This window comes from Falco cherrug, chromosome Z, assembly GCF_023634085.1.
Source record: "Falco cherrug isolate bFalChe1 chromosome Z, bFalChe1.pri, whole genome shotgun sequence".
In the NCBI taxonomy this organism is placed as follows: Eukaryota; Metazoa; Chordata; class Aves; order Falconiformes; family Falconidae; genus Falco; species Falco cherrug.
In genome coordinates this window covers 56178437-56199512 of record NC_073720.1, presented here as the reverse complement: position 1 = coordinate 56199512, position 21076 = coordinate 56178437, and the positions used below count along the sequence as shown (strand labels likewise).

Below are 21076 nucleotides of genomic sequence, written 5' to 3'. Positions count from 1 at the left end.
ATTACAAATCCAAATTAATACATTTAAATTGGATGTTTTTTGTTTGAACATTTATGCAGATTTCTAGAGGCACAGCAGAAACCAGGTAAAAAGCTCTTTCTTCACTGCTGGTTTATCGATGAGCTGTTTATGAAGCCTAGTGGCCTGCCCCAGTATTCAGGACTTTTGCAGTGTTCGTTTTGCTTCTTTTTTAAGCTCTGGGGTTCCTCTCCCTTTCTCCTAATATAACCTGCAAGATGTCGTTCAGTCAGAAATGTTACTACAAGGTACACTTAACTTTCCTGAAATAAGCATGGGCCCAGGTTTCATTACAGTTGTGCTGTTTTCATCCCTTTTCCTGATGATTATTAAGCACGTAGTGTGTTTCCCTGAAAGCTGCAGGAAAAGGAGAAGCTGAGGGAGCTTTTCTTGCAGACTCTTTATCATGCTTTCTGATGTTTGGAAAATACAAGTTTTCACTAGGTATGTGGAAATTAGGACAGAATCCCTCAGCTGGGCATTGTAGCAGGGGAGAGGGGATGGCAGGTGTACCAGTGAGGCTGACTGGTGTCAGGGAGTTGGAAGGGAAGACCAGAAGTCAGAAAACACCACCAGACCTACACTGTCTGCAGTTGAACAAGAGCATGGCTTTCTTGGGAAGTGGAGGAAGTAGTTCAGGAAGTATTTTAATTTTTTTCTTCTCTAGTGACTTTGGGCTGCTTTCTGGCTAGGATGTCATCCAGAGTTTTATCACAGCCTCATAGATATATATATTCTATGCTCAGGACTTGCTTAAAAGTTAGCAACAGTGTGCTGTACCACACAACTGAAAAATATTAGCTTTTCCCAGTGTGTAATAAATTCTTTCCATAACAGAAGTTAATGTGAATGCAAACCTCTGGGAAACCTATGGAATTTCAGTTTGTTGGAGTCCATAAAAAGGACAGTGGAGGAGATGAGGGAAGAATGGCAATCCTAATATGCATTCTATGCAGCTAGCAGAGCTGCAACCCCCAGGCACGATGCAATGTGTTGCTTCTTCATGGTCTGATTTGCATGCGTAGGAAAAAAAAGTATGTTCTATAAGACAGTTAACCTAGAGCCATCTCTTCCCTGACCAGCCTAAGCAGCTGTATCATTTCTTGAACTCCCCTCCGACTTTTTCATTGTAATAGTAAACTATTGTTTACTTTTAAGTAACTTCTTCACTGCCATTTGGAGGCTCTTGAATTAGAAGGAACATCCAAAATCTAAATAGCATAATTAAAAAATAAATAGCAAACAGAGGAGTATTGTTGACCAGCCGATGATAGGCATCTGCAGGAGTAGTTTGCATTACTTTTTCTGAAAGTTGAGGCTCTTAGGTCAGAGATAATTTAACCTCTTGATTATCTTGCATGTTTTCAAGTAGGTTGGCCATCCATGGCTGTATCTCACTAGAATTTTATACTCCACTCAACTCACAGGCATTTTAAAGGGAGCGGTTAATTAGGAGTCGAAACTCGCTCCAATTCAGGCTTTGTTTCCATGCATTTGCTACTCAGCAAACTCTAGTTTTGACCTAATGCTTACCCCAGAACTCTTCTAGTTCATGCAAATTAGTGAGGGCTCAACAGCATCGCTCTGGATAAAGTACGTTTGATGGTACAGGTGTCATACACAAATGTTTTCCTTATCAGACTGGTGCTAGGGAGGGGAGGCAATGAGTGTACTAATCAGTATTGCTCATTTAAGCAGTGAGATACTTGCAGTAGCTCTGAGACGACTGAACTAAAAGGACTGAACTCCCAGATTTTTTCCTCTTGGACTAGCGTTGTGTGAGTTTGGACTGTTTAATATTGGCAGGCATGAAGCAAGCCATTCAAACTTGATGTTGATTATTATTTTATTACGATGCACAAGTTAGGCAGAGATCATGAAATTCTGAAGATTCTTTCTGCTGTTCAGTTTAATGTGTGGTTTTAGAAAGGAAACAATCCCTTTTTCCTGTGGTATCTGGGGAGCATAGCATTCTTTCTTAGTACAAAAGAACTGATGTTTTTCCCTGAGTTCAAGACATAATATTAAGCAGAGTATCTCAGTTTGATTTGAAGGGAGTGAAAAAGAGTGTAACTGCATTTAAAAAGGTAAAAGGCAGACTCAGATTTCTCCTGAAGTCTTTCAGATATAGTCTTTGAGATATAGATACATGTACACACACATATATACAGATGCATGTTTTGTGTACATCACTTGAAGGGAATTACTCTATACTCTGTCCTGATACTGGTAATGCTGAAGGGGTGGCTGATCTGATGTTTCATGGATGCCTGTTGTCTCTTGAAGGTGTTTCAGCCTAAACTGAGGCTACAGTTTTGTCGCCTGGGTATTAGAAGATGAGAGTATAAATAAACAACCTGACTCTTGTGTTACATAGCAGGGAGACTCCTATGGATTGTGGGAGAGAGAGAGTTCTGGCTGGGATTTTGCTTGAGAAGATGATTGGTATTAGACCTCACAGTTGCATCTCCTGAACACTACAGCAAGGAAATGTGTTTGGGAAGGTGCTGTGGGCAGTGGCCCATGTGCCACATTCTGTCGCTTACACAGGAGCCTTACTGGCATTTTTCACCACTCTGTGAGCTTTGTAGCAGAGAAGATGCTTCAGTCAGAATTAAAGCCTTGTTTGTAATAGCTTTAGGATCTGCTAGCCCCCAGGTACAATTATTCTTGAGTTGGTCTGAAATTCCGTGTAGATTTGGGGATATGAAGGTAGCTTAACAGTTTCTATTTACTCCCTGCAGTCAGGGCAATGTAAATTGGCTTATAGTTCCTTCCAGTCCTCCAGCATGGTTTCCCTGTTAAACCACAGTCAAAAACCGTTTGCATAACTCATCATAGATTGCATTATTGTGGAGCAGAGTCTTTAGCTCATAATCCCCTCTGTCAGTGCCCCTAGATCTGTTACCTGTGCTGCCCACATTCAAGGGATTGCATTATCAATGCTGGTTTTGAAAGAAGCCCTTTTCCAAGGCTGCTTTTGGTGAGGCTGTTGGTGAGATCAGACAGCTAACTGGTGCAAAGCAGCAAAATCTTTAAAATCTTCACTTTTGACTCTTCAGCGATCATGTCTTGTATCTTCCTATTGTACTGTCGGGTACTATTAAGTAGCTGACCAGAAATGAAACACATAAGAAGACCATGAAAGACCCTGTTGAAAAAAAACCCTATATATTAAAAAGAAAGCATTGCCATATTCTCTGCTAAGTGCATTTGGCTGTTTGTGGCTGTGTTTATGGAAGAGTTGAGTATGATTGCAACATGTAGATAAACCCCAAGCTGGCTTTTTTTTTCTTGGTAATGCGGATATTGTTACAATTGAAGCTATGGCAACCTGACACCTAATGGGCTGCCAGGTGTCCTACATTGTATTTACTAACTGAAAGCTGTACTATTGCAGCTGTGTTGCTGCTGCTGGTATCCATCGTGGCTAGAACAAAGCCAGTTTATCATTGTAATTGTGTATGTGATTGCTGTCCCTGAAAAGCCTATCTGTAAAGCCTGTCATGTAGTCTGTAAGGCAGGGTCCACATTGATGAGTTGAATTTGGTGGAGAGCAAGTTTTAGGTGATGTTGAGGTTAGATGTAGCCTCTGAACCACTTCTAGAAATTTCTTTCATTATCCACTGTGCATTCATAGATGAGCAAAACAAATTTGTATGTACTTGTGTAATGTGGCATAACTAAACTGTTTTCATTATTTGCTATCTTTTTTATCTTGGATTAGTCTAAGAGGTTGTATTTTAGGTTAGTTCTGCCTCTGGGGTAACGAACAGAAATCTGTCAAACCTTTGCCTTTGAGCTTGAATAGATTCCAAATTTCAGGAAAGCATATGGACTGTTCCTGGTGAAAACACTTGTGTTCTGTGATTTGTCTAAATCACATGGGAAGGGAGCTTTGCATATTTTGAACAGTTTAAAACTGGTTCTTTTTTCCCTTTGCACCTTGCAACTTAAAATGTATAGTGATTTCTTCTCTGCTCTCCCTTCCTACAAAAATACACAGCATGAGTAGGCTCTACTGCTGTTCAAGCCAGTTCAGGCAGAGTTAATTACTCCTATGACAAAATAACTTCTCTTCTGTGAGTGATAAGTCAGAAAGAAGCTAGTTTTACGAAGCTCTGTTTGGCGGAAAATACGTTTTTTTCAGAAGAATAACTGTCTGAAAAATCAGCTTGCTTTTTTTTTTTTCTCTTCCCAAATTGTCAGTTGTCAGTTCTGTCTGAAGAGGCCAGCTAGGCAGCTAACTCACTAGGGACTCAGGAACTCCTGTCTTTAAGCTCTCTTAATCAGTCTTTACATCTGCATTGATAAAAGTTTCACCAAGAACCTAATTGGCATTCCATATGTGATTTGATGATAAAAGTCTTGATTGATATACTGATAAATCTGCAGATGGAAGTAGTGTTTTGTCCAAAATCATCAGCTTGAGGTTAAGTGATTTTTAATTTTTTTTTTCTTTCCCTCAGTGAAAAGAACTAAATGAATCTTCATGTTTGCCTAAGAACTATGAAAATAACCAGATTAGTTTCATGTTTTTATGTGTCTTGCTGGTTGTGTTACAGTCACAAAAGGCCCTTGGACTGACTGTTGTTAATTTGTCTTTTCCAGGATTCAGTTTATGCAGTGCATTATTTCTTGAACTTTTTTGGTGATTTTAAGGTAACTGGCTTCTCTGGAGTGCAGAGTAGTACAGACGTGCAGGTGAATTCTCAGAAGCCAGAGTTTTGCTGCATCATGATCTCCAGCAAAATTTTAAACAGGCTATAACTTAAACAGGCTATGGCTGCCTGCCTGTTAATTAAATAATTACCATCTTTGACTAGTTGTGTCCAGATTGAAAACAACACATGGACTGCAAAACTTTATAACAAACGTTTTGTGTGGAATTTGGTGTAAATGTTACAGAAAAGGACTACTAGTATTTCAGAAGTCTTAACAGAATGACCATAAGAAACTTGTGAAGAAAAGTTCTAGATGGATATTCTGTAAGGAAAATCATAAAATGGTGTAGCTTTAGAAATCAGACCTTTTTCTTCTTGCTGTTTAAAAATTGTTTTGCTCAGTATTTGCAACTGGACAAGGAAGAAGTCACCTTAGGGAAGCATAAATTCAACAACAGTGGTTATGCCACTCCTGTACTTTCTAAGCAAGGAAGCAGCACATGAAATAGAACTTCACAGTGTGAGTAAGAGTTCTGTTAATCTGTTTGAGAATCTCTGTGAATGCAATCAAACTTCAGTTTGTCTCCATCCTTGGACAGAAGTCTCAGGAGTGGGGTAAGCCTTTGCAGAGGTGTGCTGTCCCTTTTTTTCTAGGCGTAAAGAAACCTGTGGCAAGGCCTTAAGCAGGCAGAAATTCCGCTACAAACAAAATTGATAAAATTAAAACTTCTCTGCTTTGACCTTGGATTTTTCCACTGACTTTTGTTCTTAACATATCACTGGAAAGAGACAGCTGCTTTGTGGTTTCCCAGGGCCCTGAAAATTTTCTGTAGTAAGGTATATGGGATAGGACTATATTGGCTAAATATGAAGTGTGTAGCTTCTCCTTATTTACACGTGTTGTGTATGTACTGCACTGCGTATGTTTGTTTTGGATTGATGAATTAGTTCTTATTTTATTCTGGTTAAACATTGAGAAAAAAACATATGTGAAAACATTGTTGGTACACTGTGCAAAATGTCTCTCGGATGTGTATTCTGTTACCAAAATTAAAAGCATTACTTGTGAGACGTAGCAGTTTGGCAAATAAATGTCTCTTCTATGTGGGGAGAAAAGAACATTTGGTACATTTGTTTTTCTTTTTAGCGTTCACACTATTTGGGTTATCATTTTAATGATTTTTTTTTTTCTCTTCCCCCCCCCCCCCCCCCCTTCTTTTGTAGGTAGCATTGGTACACCCTTTCAATGCCACTCAATCCATCAAGATCACATTTGTAATGATGACAGTGACAAGGTGAGGCTTACATAAATGTTTCCTTCACAAGATGCATATACATTAGGTATTTTTATGTATTGCCTTTACTATACAAAGATAGATTGTTTTGCAGGTATAGCTGTCAATTTTCAGCGTTACTCTTTGAGCTGTCTCTAGCATACTAAGAAATTTATTTTATTCAAGACAATCTTTTAGTCAGTTAGGAGAAATTTGTCTTAAGTACTGTGTTTTCCTTTTTGCTTATATTCATTTGCTATTGTAAACATTTGTAATTTGCCATATTGACACCCTTGGTTAATAAAGAACAGCAATGTTACTGCTAATATTTAGGTAATGTCTTGTTGCTTCTGACTTCAGAGGTTAGAGCCTAGCTAAGTATTCAAAGCTTCTTTGCAGTAGCTGTATTTTCCTGTTTTGGAGTTGGGAACTTCATGTTTCACAGATCGGAAGCTTTTGTTCAGTGCTGCAGCCTTAAAATACCAGTCCGTCTAGTAGTGTGCAGGCATTTTCATAACATTTTTTTGACATATTCTCAGATTAGCTTGCTTTGAGTCAGTGGAGTGCCGGATGTTAAATGTTCAGTGAGACTTGGATCAGTAGTGTAGGTGGCATACAGAAGGGAGAAGTTTTGACATTGAACCACTGGTACTGTTGATGGTTTTACCTTAAGCTTTACTGTCCATAAATAATACAAATGGGTTAACATTAGTTATCATGTGTTACATTGTTTGCAAGTATGACACTTACTAGTAAACCAACTTTTTGGCTTGAGGTGCCTGGAAAAGGGCATGTATTAGTCAAATTGTAAATTACCTTTCTTGGGAAATGGAGTGTGACCTGTATGGCAGTGCCTTGATAAGTGCACAAATCCTTGTATGCTGTAATTCCAGAATAAATTAATTTCCTAGTTGTTCCAGCTTATCCTAGAGCAAGATTTGTCATCAGTGCAAGATTCTTGTACGGCTCTACTGCCTTTTTTTCTTTTTTCCCCTATTGCTCTTCTTTTCCCCTGTTCTTTTTTAAAATTTAATTTTATTTTTAAGTATCATCCTAGATTTGGGGCCTGGTTAAACCTACAGATAATGGTCAAACATGCTATCCAGAACATGGCAAAATTATTTTTAAGTTTCCAGTTGATTAACTGGCTAACCATTTCCAATAGTATTCACTGCTTTGGTTTTTGGTCCCTGTGCACTGTGTTACTAGAAGATTCTTGGGTGAGGAGCAGGTGCGGGAAGTCTACTTTCAGAGCCATCCTAAGTGCACCAACTCAACACTGACGTTCCCTTTTATTGTTCATACTTTTCTCATTACAGGCAAGATCACCTCTGTGTTAGATTGATTGTCTTCCCTTAGTTTTATTTCATGTCAGAGTAATTAAAACTGGTTTAAGTCTTGTTGGAAATTCTGTTAGGTGCTTCACAGGTTTGGGAGGAGGGAGTGGGAAGGGGTGTCACAGATTACCTGATTTAAATTTCAGAACACTGCATAGCCTTTTAAGTTGTTTGGCCCACCAGCAACACCTGCTTCCATATTAACAGAGGAACTGGGCCACAACTTTACTTTTTTGAATATTGAGGGATGGTGGGAGAAAACAATCTTTCTCATTGGTATTGATTCTGCACCAAATGAGAGTTCCCCACTGTAAACACTGACAAAAGTGGAACTAGTGTAAAAAGGAGAAAGAATGTGGTTTGGGTATATTTCAAAGATACATATTCCCTCAAATATCAGTTTTATTTGGTAGGAGCTTTGCTTTCTTTGTGAGAATACATGAAGCTGTTTGCCTTGCATTTTATAGCAAATGCTAGCTGATCCTTTGATTAAAATGGGAAAAACAGTAAACAATCTTCAGAACAGACGTCTGTACTTTTCTCAGACATACCACTGAACTCTGTGCTCATTTTGAAATAGAAGATAGAGCACTAAGGCTCAGTTAGTGTCATTGGGAGGTATAAGCCAACTGGATGTCTGTTTTTTCTAATTTTTATGAGCTTGTGTATATAAATATACTTTCTTTTGTTCTTTTTTTTTTAAATTGGCAGTAGTGCTTCCTAAGAGCAGCTGGTTACTATATGAGGGTACAATTGCAATTCTATACCACTCTTGCTTTTATTTTACATACGCCTATATTTTTGGTTAGTTTTTGAACTGGTTATTAATTTCCAGTTCTGAGCCATTACAGAGTGACAGGACCTGTTCATTTTGGTAGGAATATAATTTAAAGATGAAATGCAGGATTTAATTGATCTAAAATCTAAAAATTTTGATTTATTGTTGGACATTTTTGTATTGATTCTAGAAACTTTGAGAAGCATGCCTTCAGAATAGTTTGACTTCTCTTTGATTAGTTAATATACATTGTTTCAGTGAAATAATTTACTGGTCTCTGCCTGACCGTGTGTAACCAAGTTTTGCGTTACAGAAGAAATGGTAGAGGATGGTACTTGATGGGCAAACTGCATGTATTTTACAGTAGGTTCTCTCCACAAGCCTTCATTTCCTAGACAGCAGCATGAGAAAAGTTCCACACCACACATGCTAAAGGAGTGTTGCAATCTTAATGAAAACTATTCCCAGGCTTCCACTCCAATTACTTGATTTTGTTGACTTTGCACATGAGAATCGTGAATTTGTGTGCAGTGACAGCAGCAGGAAACCAAAGTCTTAAAATTTTTCGTGTGTGGACTCATTGCATTAAGAAGGATACGACATTGTTGAGAGCATTTTCTATAGTACTAAGAACCTGTTTAATTTCATAGCACCAAAACTAGTACTTTGCGTGTTGTCTTATAAAAAGATGTAGTTTAGCGTAAGGTAAGAGTGCGTTTCCCATCTTACTTGTTTCTGCAAAGTGATGATAATTGAGATATATTTTAAAGTAATTGTTCCTTTGGACATGGGAGCTTTTAAGCCTCAGTGCACGAGTCAGGGGACCCTTTCTTGATGTTTGTAGTTTCTTTTATTTTGCTTTGAAGTATAACATGCTGTATATGTTTAATACCTATGATTTTTAAATCAGTGAAATACTTAAAAGCTGAAATTCTTGTTCTTAAAATAATAAAAAACAGAACTGAATAAATTTCTTTATGGAGCACAGCATTTAAAGAAAGTTATTTATAACAAGGAACTATTACTCCTTGGAAATACTACTTTTTCTTAATGCCCAAGCAGTGGCTTCCTACTAGCGTTAAACAGAGGGATAGATGGAAGTATACTATCCTTCAGAGCCTTTTAATCATACTCAGTTTATTTAAAAATATTTTTTGTTCTATGGGTGGTTTGCTGAAATGGAAATGAAACTTCAGTGATGCAACTCTTAACTACTCTTGGGACATTGCTTTTCACAGATCTTAATGAAGTTATGTATTCCTTAGTTCTCATGTAGTTAAAAACCAAATTGACCACCTAGTAGTAATGAGGGGGGACACCACCATGGGAGCAGTCCAGTGGAATTTTTTCACTACCCCCAAGGGGCAGGAAATTATTATCATTTCCTATTACAATTTACCTGGCTTTAATCCTTTTAAACTTACTGTCATTTATTTTCATAGTATTATATTACTCCTATTAGATTTGTGTTCTTATGTATGTAAAGAATTTCTTTTTCCTTGGTTCTTACTACCTGAATACATAACTACAGTATTTGATTCGCTATTTCTAACCTTTACATTTCCCAATTATAGTTAACACACCTTCCTTTACTTTGGTAATTTCTTGTTCCTGAACTTAACTGTCATTTGCCTGTCTTGATGGGTGCCCAGTTCTCAGTCTGTAATCCAGTAACTCTTTGTAAAGATGTTTTTTCACAAGAGGGGTTTACAAGTTCTAACACTAGGGGAAAAAAAGAAATTACTTCCTCCCTGCTTTGGATGGTGCAGTCGGGTAGGATAAGCCTGACAACACTCATCTGTATCTGAACTCATAATGATTCACGAATTCCGTTATTTTAAGGTCCATCACATATAGTCTATATGCATCCCTTGTGGGGGATGTGTGGCAGGCAATACATAGAAAAATGGGAATAATAGAAGGAATTTCAGTTTCAAAACTGGAAAAAGTTCTTCCTGCCCGGTTCGGACAGCACCAATCCTGCCTCTTGGGGCGGCTGGCCTCTGCCCCCCCGCACAGCCTCAGTTAATTCTTCAGCCCTTCTCACTGCACCCCTGGCAGCTGTAACGATGCAATTTACTGATTTTAAACTGCTTTTATGCCCAGTGAAATTGCGTCCTTTGGAACATATAATTGTTTGTATCTACAGCAGATGGCTTATTCTGTTTTCCAGGATCAGATTCGGGGGAGGAAGGTTTGAGAGGTGGGCACAGCCAGGGTGAGGGTCTCGGTTACGGGAACAAGCCCGGGTGAGTCGGTTCTCTCCGCGCCCGGTTCGTTCGCTTGCTGAGCGGCTCGGCCCCGGGAGCGAGCCTCCGCGGTAGCAAGCGCCCGATCGTGTTTCTCTGACTCATCAGCACGGGACGTGGCTCCTGGGCCTTTTCCCGGTTTTCCCAGCCCGCCTCAACCCTCCTGCCTGTCAGCAAGGCATAGGGAAGCCCCGAGACGCAAAGTATGAGCTGGAGCAGGCAGCAGGCGCCCGTCGGCGAGAGGCTCATGGCTTTTGTGACGCGGCCGAGCACAGACTGCGCGGCGCCCCCGTCCCAGGGAGACCCCACGGGCGGCAGCAGCGCGGCGCCCCCGGGGCGCGGCCGTCCCGCGGCGCTGGCTCCTGCCCCCTCCTGCCGGCGCCGCTTCCCGCCCGGCGCTTGCAGCTCGCCGCGCAGGTGCCCGCAGGCCTGCCGGCGGCGGCCCATTCCGGTGCGAGCTGCGGGGAACGGAGCAGCGGGGCGGCTGCCGGCCCCAAGCGGGGGCTGCGCTGTGCTGCTGCCGCCGCGCGGGAGGGGGGGAGGGGCGGCCCGCAAACCGAAACTAAAAGAGGGCGGGGCGGGCCTTCGTTCCGGTGCGCATGCGCGGGAGGCCTCGGGGCGTGCCGCGCGAGGGAGGGCTGCCGGCCCCGCCTGCTCGTCCGGCCGCGGCGGTGACGTACGAGGCCAGCCTCCGCCGCCCCCTCCCCCCCCCGTGCAAACAAAGGACGCCCCGCGTCGTCGCTCGTGGGGCGGGGCGAGCTTCCGAGGGCGGGGCCGGCCCGGCCCGGCTGGAGAGTGACGTCACCGGCCCCCGGAGACGGCGGGGAGCGCGCGGGGCCGCGAGGCCCCGGAGGAGCGGAACATGGCGGGCGGCGGCGGGCGCGGGCCGCGGGAGCGAGCGACGGTGGCGCGGACTCAGGAGGGGCGAGGGGCGCGCGCCCTGTGATCGGGCGGAGGCCGCCGGGCCGCCGCTCCCGGAGCGACCGCGCGGGCAGGCGCTGTAGGCCTGGCCCGAGGGGCGGCAGCGGGGTCCCCGACCGACGCAACTGGAGGCGGCGCGGGAGCCCCGACGGTGACTGCGAGGGGCGCGGAGGAGGCGGGGGCGCGGCCCCGCCGTGCCTCGCGGCCGCAGGGACCGACGTGCGGACGGCAGGTAGGGGCGGGGGTGGGGCCTCGGCGCCCGGTGGCCCCGAGTTGCCGGCGTGCAGCCCGGTGGCGGGGGGCGGCGTGCCGTTTCTCGGCGGCGGGGCGACTTCTCGCCGGACCCGGCTCCGCGGGGTCGCCGTTCGTAGAGGTGGAGGGCGGAGCGGGCCGCGCGGCCCGGCCGTGAGCCCGCTGCTGCGGAGCCAGAGCGGCCCCGGGCGGCCCGTGGAGGCCGGTCGTGCTCGCACGTGGGGCGGCCCGCGCGGTGGGCGAGAGCTCGGCCGGGTCAGCGGGGGGGCGCGGCGTCTGGTCCTGTTAAAGGTGCTTTGTCCGCTTTGGCAGAAGTTAGGACTGGAACCCCCAGATGAGCTGGCTTTCCAGGGCCGAGTTGCTGTGTGCTGCCCTCCAGGAGACAAGCGGGTTCGATGTGCTGCGTGCAAGGAGAGAGCAAGTGTTTCTGGAACACCGAACAGCTGTTCGTCCGCCCGGCCTTCCAGTAAAGTGAAGTTTCAGGGCATCTTTAATCCTCTCCATTAGTTGAGAAAGAAGCGTTCGGGGAAGCACTGATGTTGGCGAGCAGACGTTGTAGGGCATACTGTTAGTGCTTTACAGTATATATGAGTTAATTTTTATAACTGTGTAACATGAAGGGGATTTTTTTTTCAAACATAAACTAGAAGGGTGCTTCATGTTTCCTCAAGAAGTCTATTTTAAAACCGTTTGTACATTGAGATGTTTTTTAGAGCTGTCCGTCTTAAGTTGTAATTGTTTATAGCAAATAGTTATTACTTGCGCAGTTGTTGAACTGTAAGTCGTGAGGATGTTCGTGAGTGTATAGCATTTGCATTTTGAAACCAATTTTTGAGGGTAGTATTTGGAGCAAATGCGTATGTTTTGATAAGTTTTCAGATGTATAGTGAGGCAACTGGAATGGTAAGATGAACAAGACTACTATTAGTGTGCTTTATTCAAGTGTTGCTTACCGCTTGAGCAGGTGTTGCTGCTAACATGCTTGTTCTTAAATGCCATTCACTGAAGCAACTACTTTGATTCCAGTTGCCAAATTTATGGTCTTTATCTACATCCCCAAGGATCTGGCTATTTGCTGGCCCAACAGATGCTTTAGCTGCTTTGCAGTGCTGCAAGAATGAAATACAAACCTTTTTTGCCTTCAAGGGGATACTGCAGCTGTGGTACTAGAAACTCACTGTTCTGAGAAAGAGGGGGAAAAAAACCCACCTCCATTTGGATATTTGACGTGTGTGGAAAGGGAAAGGAGGGTGCAGTCTTAGAAGATTGAATATGACACTGGAGAGCAAATAGGTGCCACAGCAGATTAGTGGATAGTGAAAGCTGATAATGTTGTTGATCTTGCTTAATCACCAAATCTCTACAAAATATCTTTATACATACATAGAATAACAACGTGAAATTTTCCAGGAAATTGTTACCAGGAGGTGGTACATGTTAAGAGTGGTAATTGCAAGAAGAAAAGTGGTGTATAAATAAAAGGGGCTTATAAATTAGGGGTCTCAAGATTCTTTGATGCAAAACTGATTTTGCCATCTTGCTGATGTATAGAGTGGGTTATATTTTATTTGATATGCATATGGTTCTCTTTGATTATTTTTTTTTTTTAAATAGAAGTATAGTAAATACTAAATTGAAGTTGAAAATTGATCAGCCTTTGCTGTGCACCTGCAGTGATACAGGAATCTCAGTATTTAATTGTCTTTTGTTTTTCTGAAACATACAGCTTTGGCTCAGAAGTAGACATCAGTGGTGTTGCTGTTGTGATTTGTGAAGGTCATGCATCAGCTTATCTAAATGCATTTTTCCAATGTGTGTTGTTGACATAACAGGAGATAACTTATATGATTTAAATTGATACTGTTGATGAAGTCAGGTTACTTTTTCAACTTTACTAATAAAGTCTTTTAATAATCAAATGGTTTCTACGCAAGCTCTTATTAGAGTATAAAAATGGTGCAGTTAGGAAGTCAAGTTACATCTTCAGAGCTACTATTGAACTGAAGCTTGAATTGTAGTATTGTTGCATTTCAAAGCTTTCATATGTGTTTGTCCACGGAAACTATGTGGGCTAAATTGCAAATGAATCTAATGAGAATTAGAAGTCTTTGGCTTCTGAAGATTTTCTCACTTAATCTTTGCATGTAGCTCCACCATGGCCACCCCCTAACTCTAGAGGGATTCAAAAGGTAGGAATAGGGGTACAGGTAGGATGTGAAATTTCACTTTTCTTATTTTTAGACAGAGAGTTGTTTTGACTGTGGAGACTGATCCTTGAAACTTCTGGAAAGATACGTGTTTGACTTCACCAGTTCATGCAGTAATGCAGCTTGTGCTTTCCTTCTTTATGTAAGCATCTCTGTCAGGTTCAGTAATCTAATACAGCATATTTAAAGACTGTTGTGGGCAAAGCTTTATAGGTTTCTGATTTATCAGGATGTTTTTAGTGTTTTTTACACATCAGCTTCACTAGGGATTAGGTAGGTTCCTCTTTTTCTGAACTCTTGAAAGATGAAGGAAACTTCCTTTGCTTTTTGGTGCCACCTACTGATTTCTGTTTGTCAGAACATAGAAAGCTTGGGCTTTGTCTTTAACGACAGTAAAATGCTAACAGCAGCAGCACTTTAAAAACAGTGGGAAGGGAAAAGAAAGAAAGGAAGCCCTTTTGCACCTTAAGGATTTTGCTGTCCAGCCACTTTGTTGATTGCAGTGGAACTGTTCCTCACCTGGTAGAAAAAAAGTTAAGCAGTATAAATCTTCCTCAGCTACTGTCTTCTGTAGGCATTCCAACTGTAAAAAGATTGGTGCCTTTGCTCTTGCCCTCTCAGAAGAAGAGAGACTTTTTTAATGTCCACAGTTCCTGGTTCTCAGCACATCTCAGATTTGTTGTCCTAGAACTTTTTACTTCCTGGTTCACTAGCAGTAACATTGCTTTCTGTATTGCCCACTTATGATCTCAGATAATATAAAAAAGTGTGGTGCTTCATGTGAGCACCACTTCATATGCTGTATTTTGCTTGCTTTCTGTTTTAAGTAGCCCTTTTATCTTCTAAGTCTTGCAGTTTTGTTCGTGTCTCTGAAATCTGTGTACACGTCTGTCCTAGGCAAATGCAGCAATTGTGTGAATTCAACCCTGCACTCTTTTCAGAACTTCTTATCTTACCATTATGGTTTGTCTTTGCCAGCTCTTTTTCTTTCACATTGCAGTTAGAGTAAATCATTCTGTGAGCAGGGATGAGAGCGTTCATGGCAAAGCTTATGGTGCTGCTGAGCAGATGCTCTGTCTGGCAGTCTTCATGAAAGCTTTTGGAAATTGCCTTCTCTCTAGACAAAAATTAAGAACTTTGCTCCCTTATTTAGATTTTTTTTCATCAGGTTATCTGTGATGGGATTGTTCTTTAAAGAAACTAATGTGCTGAATATTTTTGGTGAGCTGCGTTTTTGAAATCTGATTCTTAGAAATCAAAGTAAGTTTTTTGCAAAGAAATTTAAAACTTTTTGTTGTTAAGTACTGAGAGAGGGCATTTTTGTTTGGTGTCCTCTGTGTGTAAATCTGTTGGGAAGACATTGGAACTGAATGTGAAACAAGAGGGGAAATGAAGAGATTGGAAACATAAGAGTAGGAACGATAAAAGAGAGGATTCATTTTAAATGACATTGTGGAAGGAACTTGTGAAGATGAATAGCGGAGTTCCAAGGGGATGAGTGTAGATTTGCGAAAAATGTACAGATGTGAACACAGAAAGCCTGGCAAGACCCATAGGCATTTTGTATTTGAATATCTACTGAGCATAGGTTAGAGATCACATGTGAAGCTTTCATCCTTTTAATTCTCAGTTTGCTTGTGTCAGAGCACTTTTTCTCAAATTCTAATACAGAGACCTAGTATAGTGTTTATATTCTCTGGCTCTGCTTTGAATATGTGAATGTTTACCTATATCAGTAGTTGAAATGTGCCTTAGGAGTTTCGTAGGGGTGATGGTGACTTTGTTCAGGGTAGGGCAGAGCTTAAGACTGTATTAAAAAAGTACACATATCACTGAATTTCATGCATGCTTTAAATTCTCATGGGGTTTTTTGTCCTTTGTAAAAATGTGGGATGAGGTTTGAGAAGTCAGTCAGCAAACCATGCTTACTTGAGTGCATTCAGGGGAATGAGGCTTTTTTCCCTTCATGTATCATCTGATATGTATCATGTGGCTTGTTTTGTTTTGTTTTGACAAAATTTACTCTGATTGCCTGAAAAAAATAAATCCTGCTTTCTAAAGTAAATGAAAAGATCTACACAAGTCTAAGCTGTTTCTTGAAGCTGAAGACCTGAAATGTTTTCTCATTTTCTTCTTTTAGGTTAACTTAGCAGAAAATATAAATTCTTTGATTTTGCTGTCTCCCATAATTCGTCACTTACATTAAGGGGACTGAGTTCTTTATCCATTACATCCCATTATAAGGATTATACATATGTCTAGATGACCTCTGTTAGATGACAGCCTCCCAATATGTGTATTTTGTAGGGGCAGAGGAACCAGCCGCTGTTGCAGCAGTTTATATGTTCACAGGGCCTGTGGTGAGTCTGATGCATGCAAAAATGAAGTTCTACAACCTGCTGGGGGCAAAAGGTGTGTTCAAATCCCAACTAATGGAGAAGAACAATTTTTTTCCTTAAGTTTTTAAAAACAATTATTAAATTATACAAGCTGTTAGTAAAAATGAAATGGCCCATGTAGGTTTAAAACAAGTACTCTATAGTGTGTAGTGCATAGTCTAAATACAGTGAACTTTAAAAGGAATCATAGAATCATTTGGGTTGGAAAAGACCCCTAAGATCATGGAGTCCAACCATGAACCTAATACTGCGAAGTCCACCACTAAATGTCCCTGATGACCATGTCTACACGTATTTTAAATATCTCCAGGGACGGTAATTCAACCATTTCCCTGGGTAGCTGTTCCAATGCTTCAACACCCTTTCAATGAAGAAAATTTTTCTGATACCCAATCTAAGCCTCCCCTGGCACAACTTGAGGCCATTTCTTCTTGTGCTATCACTTGCTACTTGGGAAAAGAGACTGACACCCACCTCACTACAACCTCTGTCAGGTAGCTGTAGAGAGCGATAAGGTGTCCGTCCCCTAAATCTCCTTTTCTCCAGACTGAACAACCCAAATTACCCTCTGTTCCTGGTTAGACTTGTTTTCTAGACCTTTCATGAGCTTCATTGCTCTTCTCTGGACACTCTCCAGCATCTCAATATCTTTCTTACAGTGAGAGGCCCAAAACTGAACACAGGATTCGAGGTGCAGCCTCACCAGCGCCCAGTACAGGGGGACGATCACTTCCCTTGTCCTGCTGGCTACAGTTGTTCAGATCCAAGCCAGGATGCTGTTGGCCTTCTTGGCCACCTGGGCACACTGCTGGCTCAGGTTCAGCAAGAATCAGCACACCCAGGTCTTTTTCTGCCGGGCAGCTTTCCAGCCGCTCTTCTCTGAGCCTGTAGCACTGTGTGGGGTTGTTTTGACTGAAGTGCAGGACCTGGCTCTCATTGCTGAACCTCGGCCCATCAGCCCAGCCTGCCCAGATCCTTCTGCAGAGCCTTTCTACCCTCCAGCAGATCAACACTTACCCAGCCCTGTCGCGACGGAGGGAAGACACAGTCACTCATATTGAGTGATCAGCAGACTTCGTTTATTGTACCTTACAGTCACCTTTTATGCCTTGTTATAATTAGTTCATACATATTACGAAAGTTAAGGTCATTATTGGTTAGTTGCCTAAATATCAAGCCCGCCCCTAGTTTCTCTTCTGTAGTTATCTGTTCCCACCTGTAACATTCTTTTCCCACCGGGATCTTCCTGTTACTGTGTAACAAGAACAGCCAAAGACAGTGCATTTTTGCTTTACTTCACATAAGCTGAGAGCAATGTGCATTGTTGTCCAGCCAGCTGGACTATGTCTATGTGAACTTTTTCAGCTAGCCAGTTATCCACACAGCGTCTGCAAACCAACTGAGGGTGCAACTCGGTCCCCTTGTCCAGATCATTGATGAAGATATTAAACAGAACTGGCCCCAACACTGAGCCTTGGGGAGCAGCACCAACTGGCTGGTGACTGGCCACCAACTGGATTTAACTCCACTCCCCAAAACTCTTTGGGACTAGCCATCCGGCCACTTTTTTACCCAGCAAAGAATATGCCCATCCAAGCCATGAACAGCCAGTTTCTCCAGGACAGTGCTGTGGGAAATGGTGTCAAAGGCTGTACTGGAGTCCAAGTAAACAACCACTTAAAACAGGATCCTAGATATGCACTGTTGTTAAGGATGGTTCTTCAGTGTATAAGCACATAGTGTTCTTCAGTGTAAATAAATCCATTTTAACAAGAAATTGGTTAGTAAGATGCCAACCTTAACTTTATGCTCATTGAGCATACCATGTGTTCAGCTCTTTGTAGGTGATACAGAGCATTTACTTGTCCTAAACTATATGAATGACAAAGTAAAGCCTTTGTATTTGTTTCAGCTGTGAAAGTTTCCTTTTATGTTGGAAATGACCTGGAAGAAAGAAAGAACAAATTAAGTGTCAGAAATTTGAGAAGCAGAGAACTGAAATACAGAGAGGAGCCCTGACACTGTGGTGTTGGAGATTGCTGTCAGGGTTACATACTACAATGGTTGCAGTTGTACTGTGTGCCATTTGGGACGCGTTGTCTCACTTGTTCTGTGGGATCTCCCCAGAGAAGGAGGAGACTGAAAAAGGTAGAACTTGGGAGTGCCTTATTCTTAGAATTAAATATCTTGGCCCTCTTTGAATTTGCAGGCCTGTGTTTAAATACAACTCTCTCTTAATTTTTATGACAGCTCCCGCCACACCCCTAATACCAGTGCGTGTATATTGCAGTATTTTGAAGAAAATCTGTATTGACATGATAGTTTGGTCATATCAGGTAGGTAGGTAGGTTGTTTTGTGGATTCATGGCATAGTTTCTAGATTAAGAATATTTGTTGAGGCTTCAGATTTCTACCAATATGGAGAGACTGGAAGATTGTAAACTGTGGTGTTGCTGAATAAATTAGATCCTGACTTTCCCCAGTTTCTGAGAACACATAGTACTGCATCATACACAGAGATTTTTAACAGTACAGTGTGCTGAGCAGAGACATCTTTTGCAATACGGCTCCAGTCTTGTGGTGACAAGTAAAGACAGTGACAGCAGCCAAATGTGACTATGCCCTACCACAATAGCTGTTGAGGTATTATGCCAGCAGTCCTTTTCCTAGGAACACGTTTGTAGTGCTGACTTGTGTTTGTCCCTGTTGAGGTAAGGACATCGGTTACAACAGTGTAAGTAACATTTATAGCACTGTAAAGGTAATCTCTTTGGGGGCTGAATATGTTAATTGCTGGTTAAAATGTATTGTTCTTTCAAAAGTTGATTCATGCCTCTGTAAATACTAGTTCAGGTGCTTAGGTGGTAGTACGCCTCAGTTCAGCATTTGGATATCCTTTAACACTTTGTCAAGAAATCTGGTCAGTGTAACATTTATTTACCTGAATAAGAAGTTTCAGTCTTCAGTGCTCAAATGTGATCTTGTCCATTTACATATATTGTGTTTCATATGTGTGCATGCTTGTACGCACACACACACATATATATAGTTTAATGTGAGGAAAAAATTCTGTAAGAGGAATGTGATTTGTCTTATAATTCTCTTAATTACCCTTTTTCTGTTGATGTACCTTTATGTTAGTTTCGCATGCCTAAATGAAAAGTCAACAGTGAATATGTACTATACATTCAAACTATTTGTAGAGAAGACTTTGGTATTAAGACAACCTTGAGCCAGAATTCTCTTCAGACTCCTGTCACATCAGCTAAAGAGCAGAATTATTTTTAAAATTGAAAGCTTGATCTTTTTAAAATGTGGCTATATCTGAACACCTTTTCTTGATTTCACTACTTCCCTTTTTCCCTGGCATTGTTGTAAGTATCAATTTTGGTATGTTTTGTGGCATTTAAAGTGATTTCTTTGCAGTAATGAACATATTTTAATGGTACACATGCAAAGTTAAATGTGTTTCAGGTTTTGTACATAAGGAAATTAGCCCTCTTTCTGTAGCCACAAATTCGTGATTTTAATTTTTAAAAAAATCTCCTGTTTTATTTACATACAAATACAGGAGTTTAGGACTCTGTGTGCTAAGAAGTTGCTGTGAGCACCATCTCCTGAAACAGCATTTTCTGTGTTGTGTTAGGTGGTGTTGATGTCAAAACATGGATACTTTACTCAGATCTTGGTAGGCAATTTGGAGATGAACTCATATGAAATGATAAACTGAACAAAAATTAAAAAATCAAATTGGGTACTAGTACTATTTCTTGCATAATTTTTGAGCTTTTCCATTTTAAGAAAGAAAGGTTACAAATACTTAGTGAGATACTATATGTAACAGGTTTTGCTTACTGCCATAGTTCACGTTAACTGCAGGAAACATCTGCAGAAAAAGCATAAATTATTTCCTATTTATTACCACCCACACGACTGATAAAGTTGAGTTCCAAACTGAGACCATAAGTTGTGATTTTAAACTAAAACTAATCTTCTTCCAACAACTTTGTTTTTTAATAGGGAGGTGTAGCTGAGTTTTTTCCCTTACTGAGGTTTATCTGGTGTTTTGGGTTATCAGAGGTAATAATCCCTGTTTGGAAAAAAATACCTTGTTATGATATAGAAAGTAGTCAATATCTTTGTGGTGAGTTCAGCAGCACTGACATTGCTTTGATTCATTTCTCTGAAAAATGATTGCAAAATCTTATCATATTTCAAAGGATTCTTGTTTGCATGCAGCAAGTACTGCAAGCAATAGCAAATACTAATAAAATCCAATTTGAAGAACTTTTAAGATGGCTGTGTGTTTCTTTGATTCTTAAACCTGCTTTAGTATTGGAGAAGGAGGTACTTCAGATGTGATATATGGGTTGCACTGTCCTTTTTGTATGAGCGGTAGAACTTGAAAACAGAAATGTGTATCCAACTAAACACAGTTTGCTTCTTTTCTTGCTATTGAGTGCTGCAGTGTGTCAGATAGGATGCCAAGATTTTTGCATTTTTTTAATGTTCTTGAGCATTTTGCGTTCACATGCAGCAAAGAAATATTCCAGCATTTAGTATGAGAAACTGATATTTAAGAATCAAATTCTTAAGACTGTGTAAAATATTTACTGTGTATAACTTCAGCAGTTTAGGCTTAGCTGTCTTTTAATGTTTTTTGTATACCCTAATCACCTGGTTAAATGAAGATGTCCTTTCAAAGAAAGGAACTGATACAGAGAAACTGTGGAAATGTCTGTCAGCCTGATGCTGAATAAACAACAAATTAAATATTCAGATATGTTTTGATCATAAGTAAAATGAGAAGATATATTTGGTAGAATATGTTCTATGTTGTTGGTATGCAGTCTGCTGTTGCGGGCCTTGGGTCTTTTGCAGAAATACTTCACGTGAAGGAGTCATCATCAGTTCTGGTTGCTGAAGAGCAACATTGACTGCTGTGCTCACCATCAGTAAATAATCAATTTATCCTAT

The 21076-nt window shown here is 41.3% G+C and overlaps 1 protein-coding gene across 2 annotated transcripts in view; it reads left to right on the top strand.

The window, feature by feature from the left end:
- RNF38 (ring finger protein 38) overlaps positions 1-21076 on the top strand; it is a 112146-nt gene that overhangs the window by 51509 nt on the left and 39561 nt on the right. Inside the window, exon 2 of one of the 2 annotated variants that reach the window (XM_055699668.1) lies at positions 5907-5977. In XM_055699668.1, coding sequence (XP_055555643.1) covers positions 5907-5977 — 71 coding nt within the window. Of the gene's footprint in view, positions 1-5906; positions 5978-11113; positions 11474-21076 lie in introns of those variants that run through there. The other variant, XM_055699669.1, reaches the window with a different exon arrangement.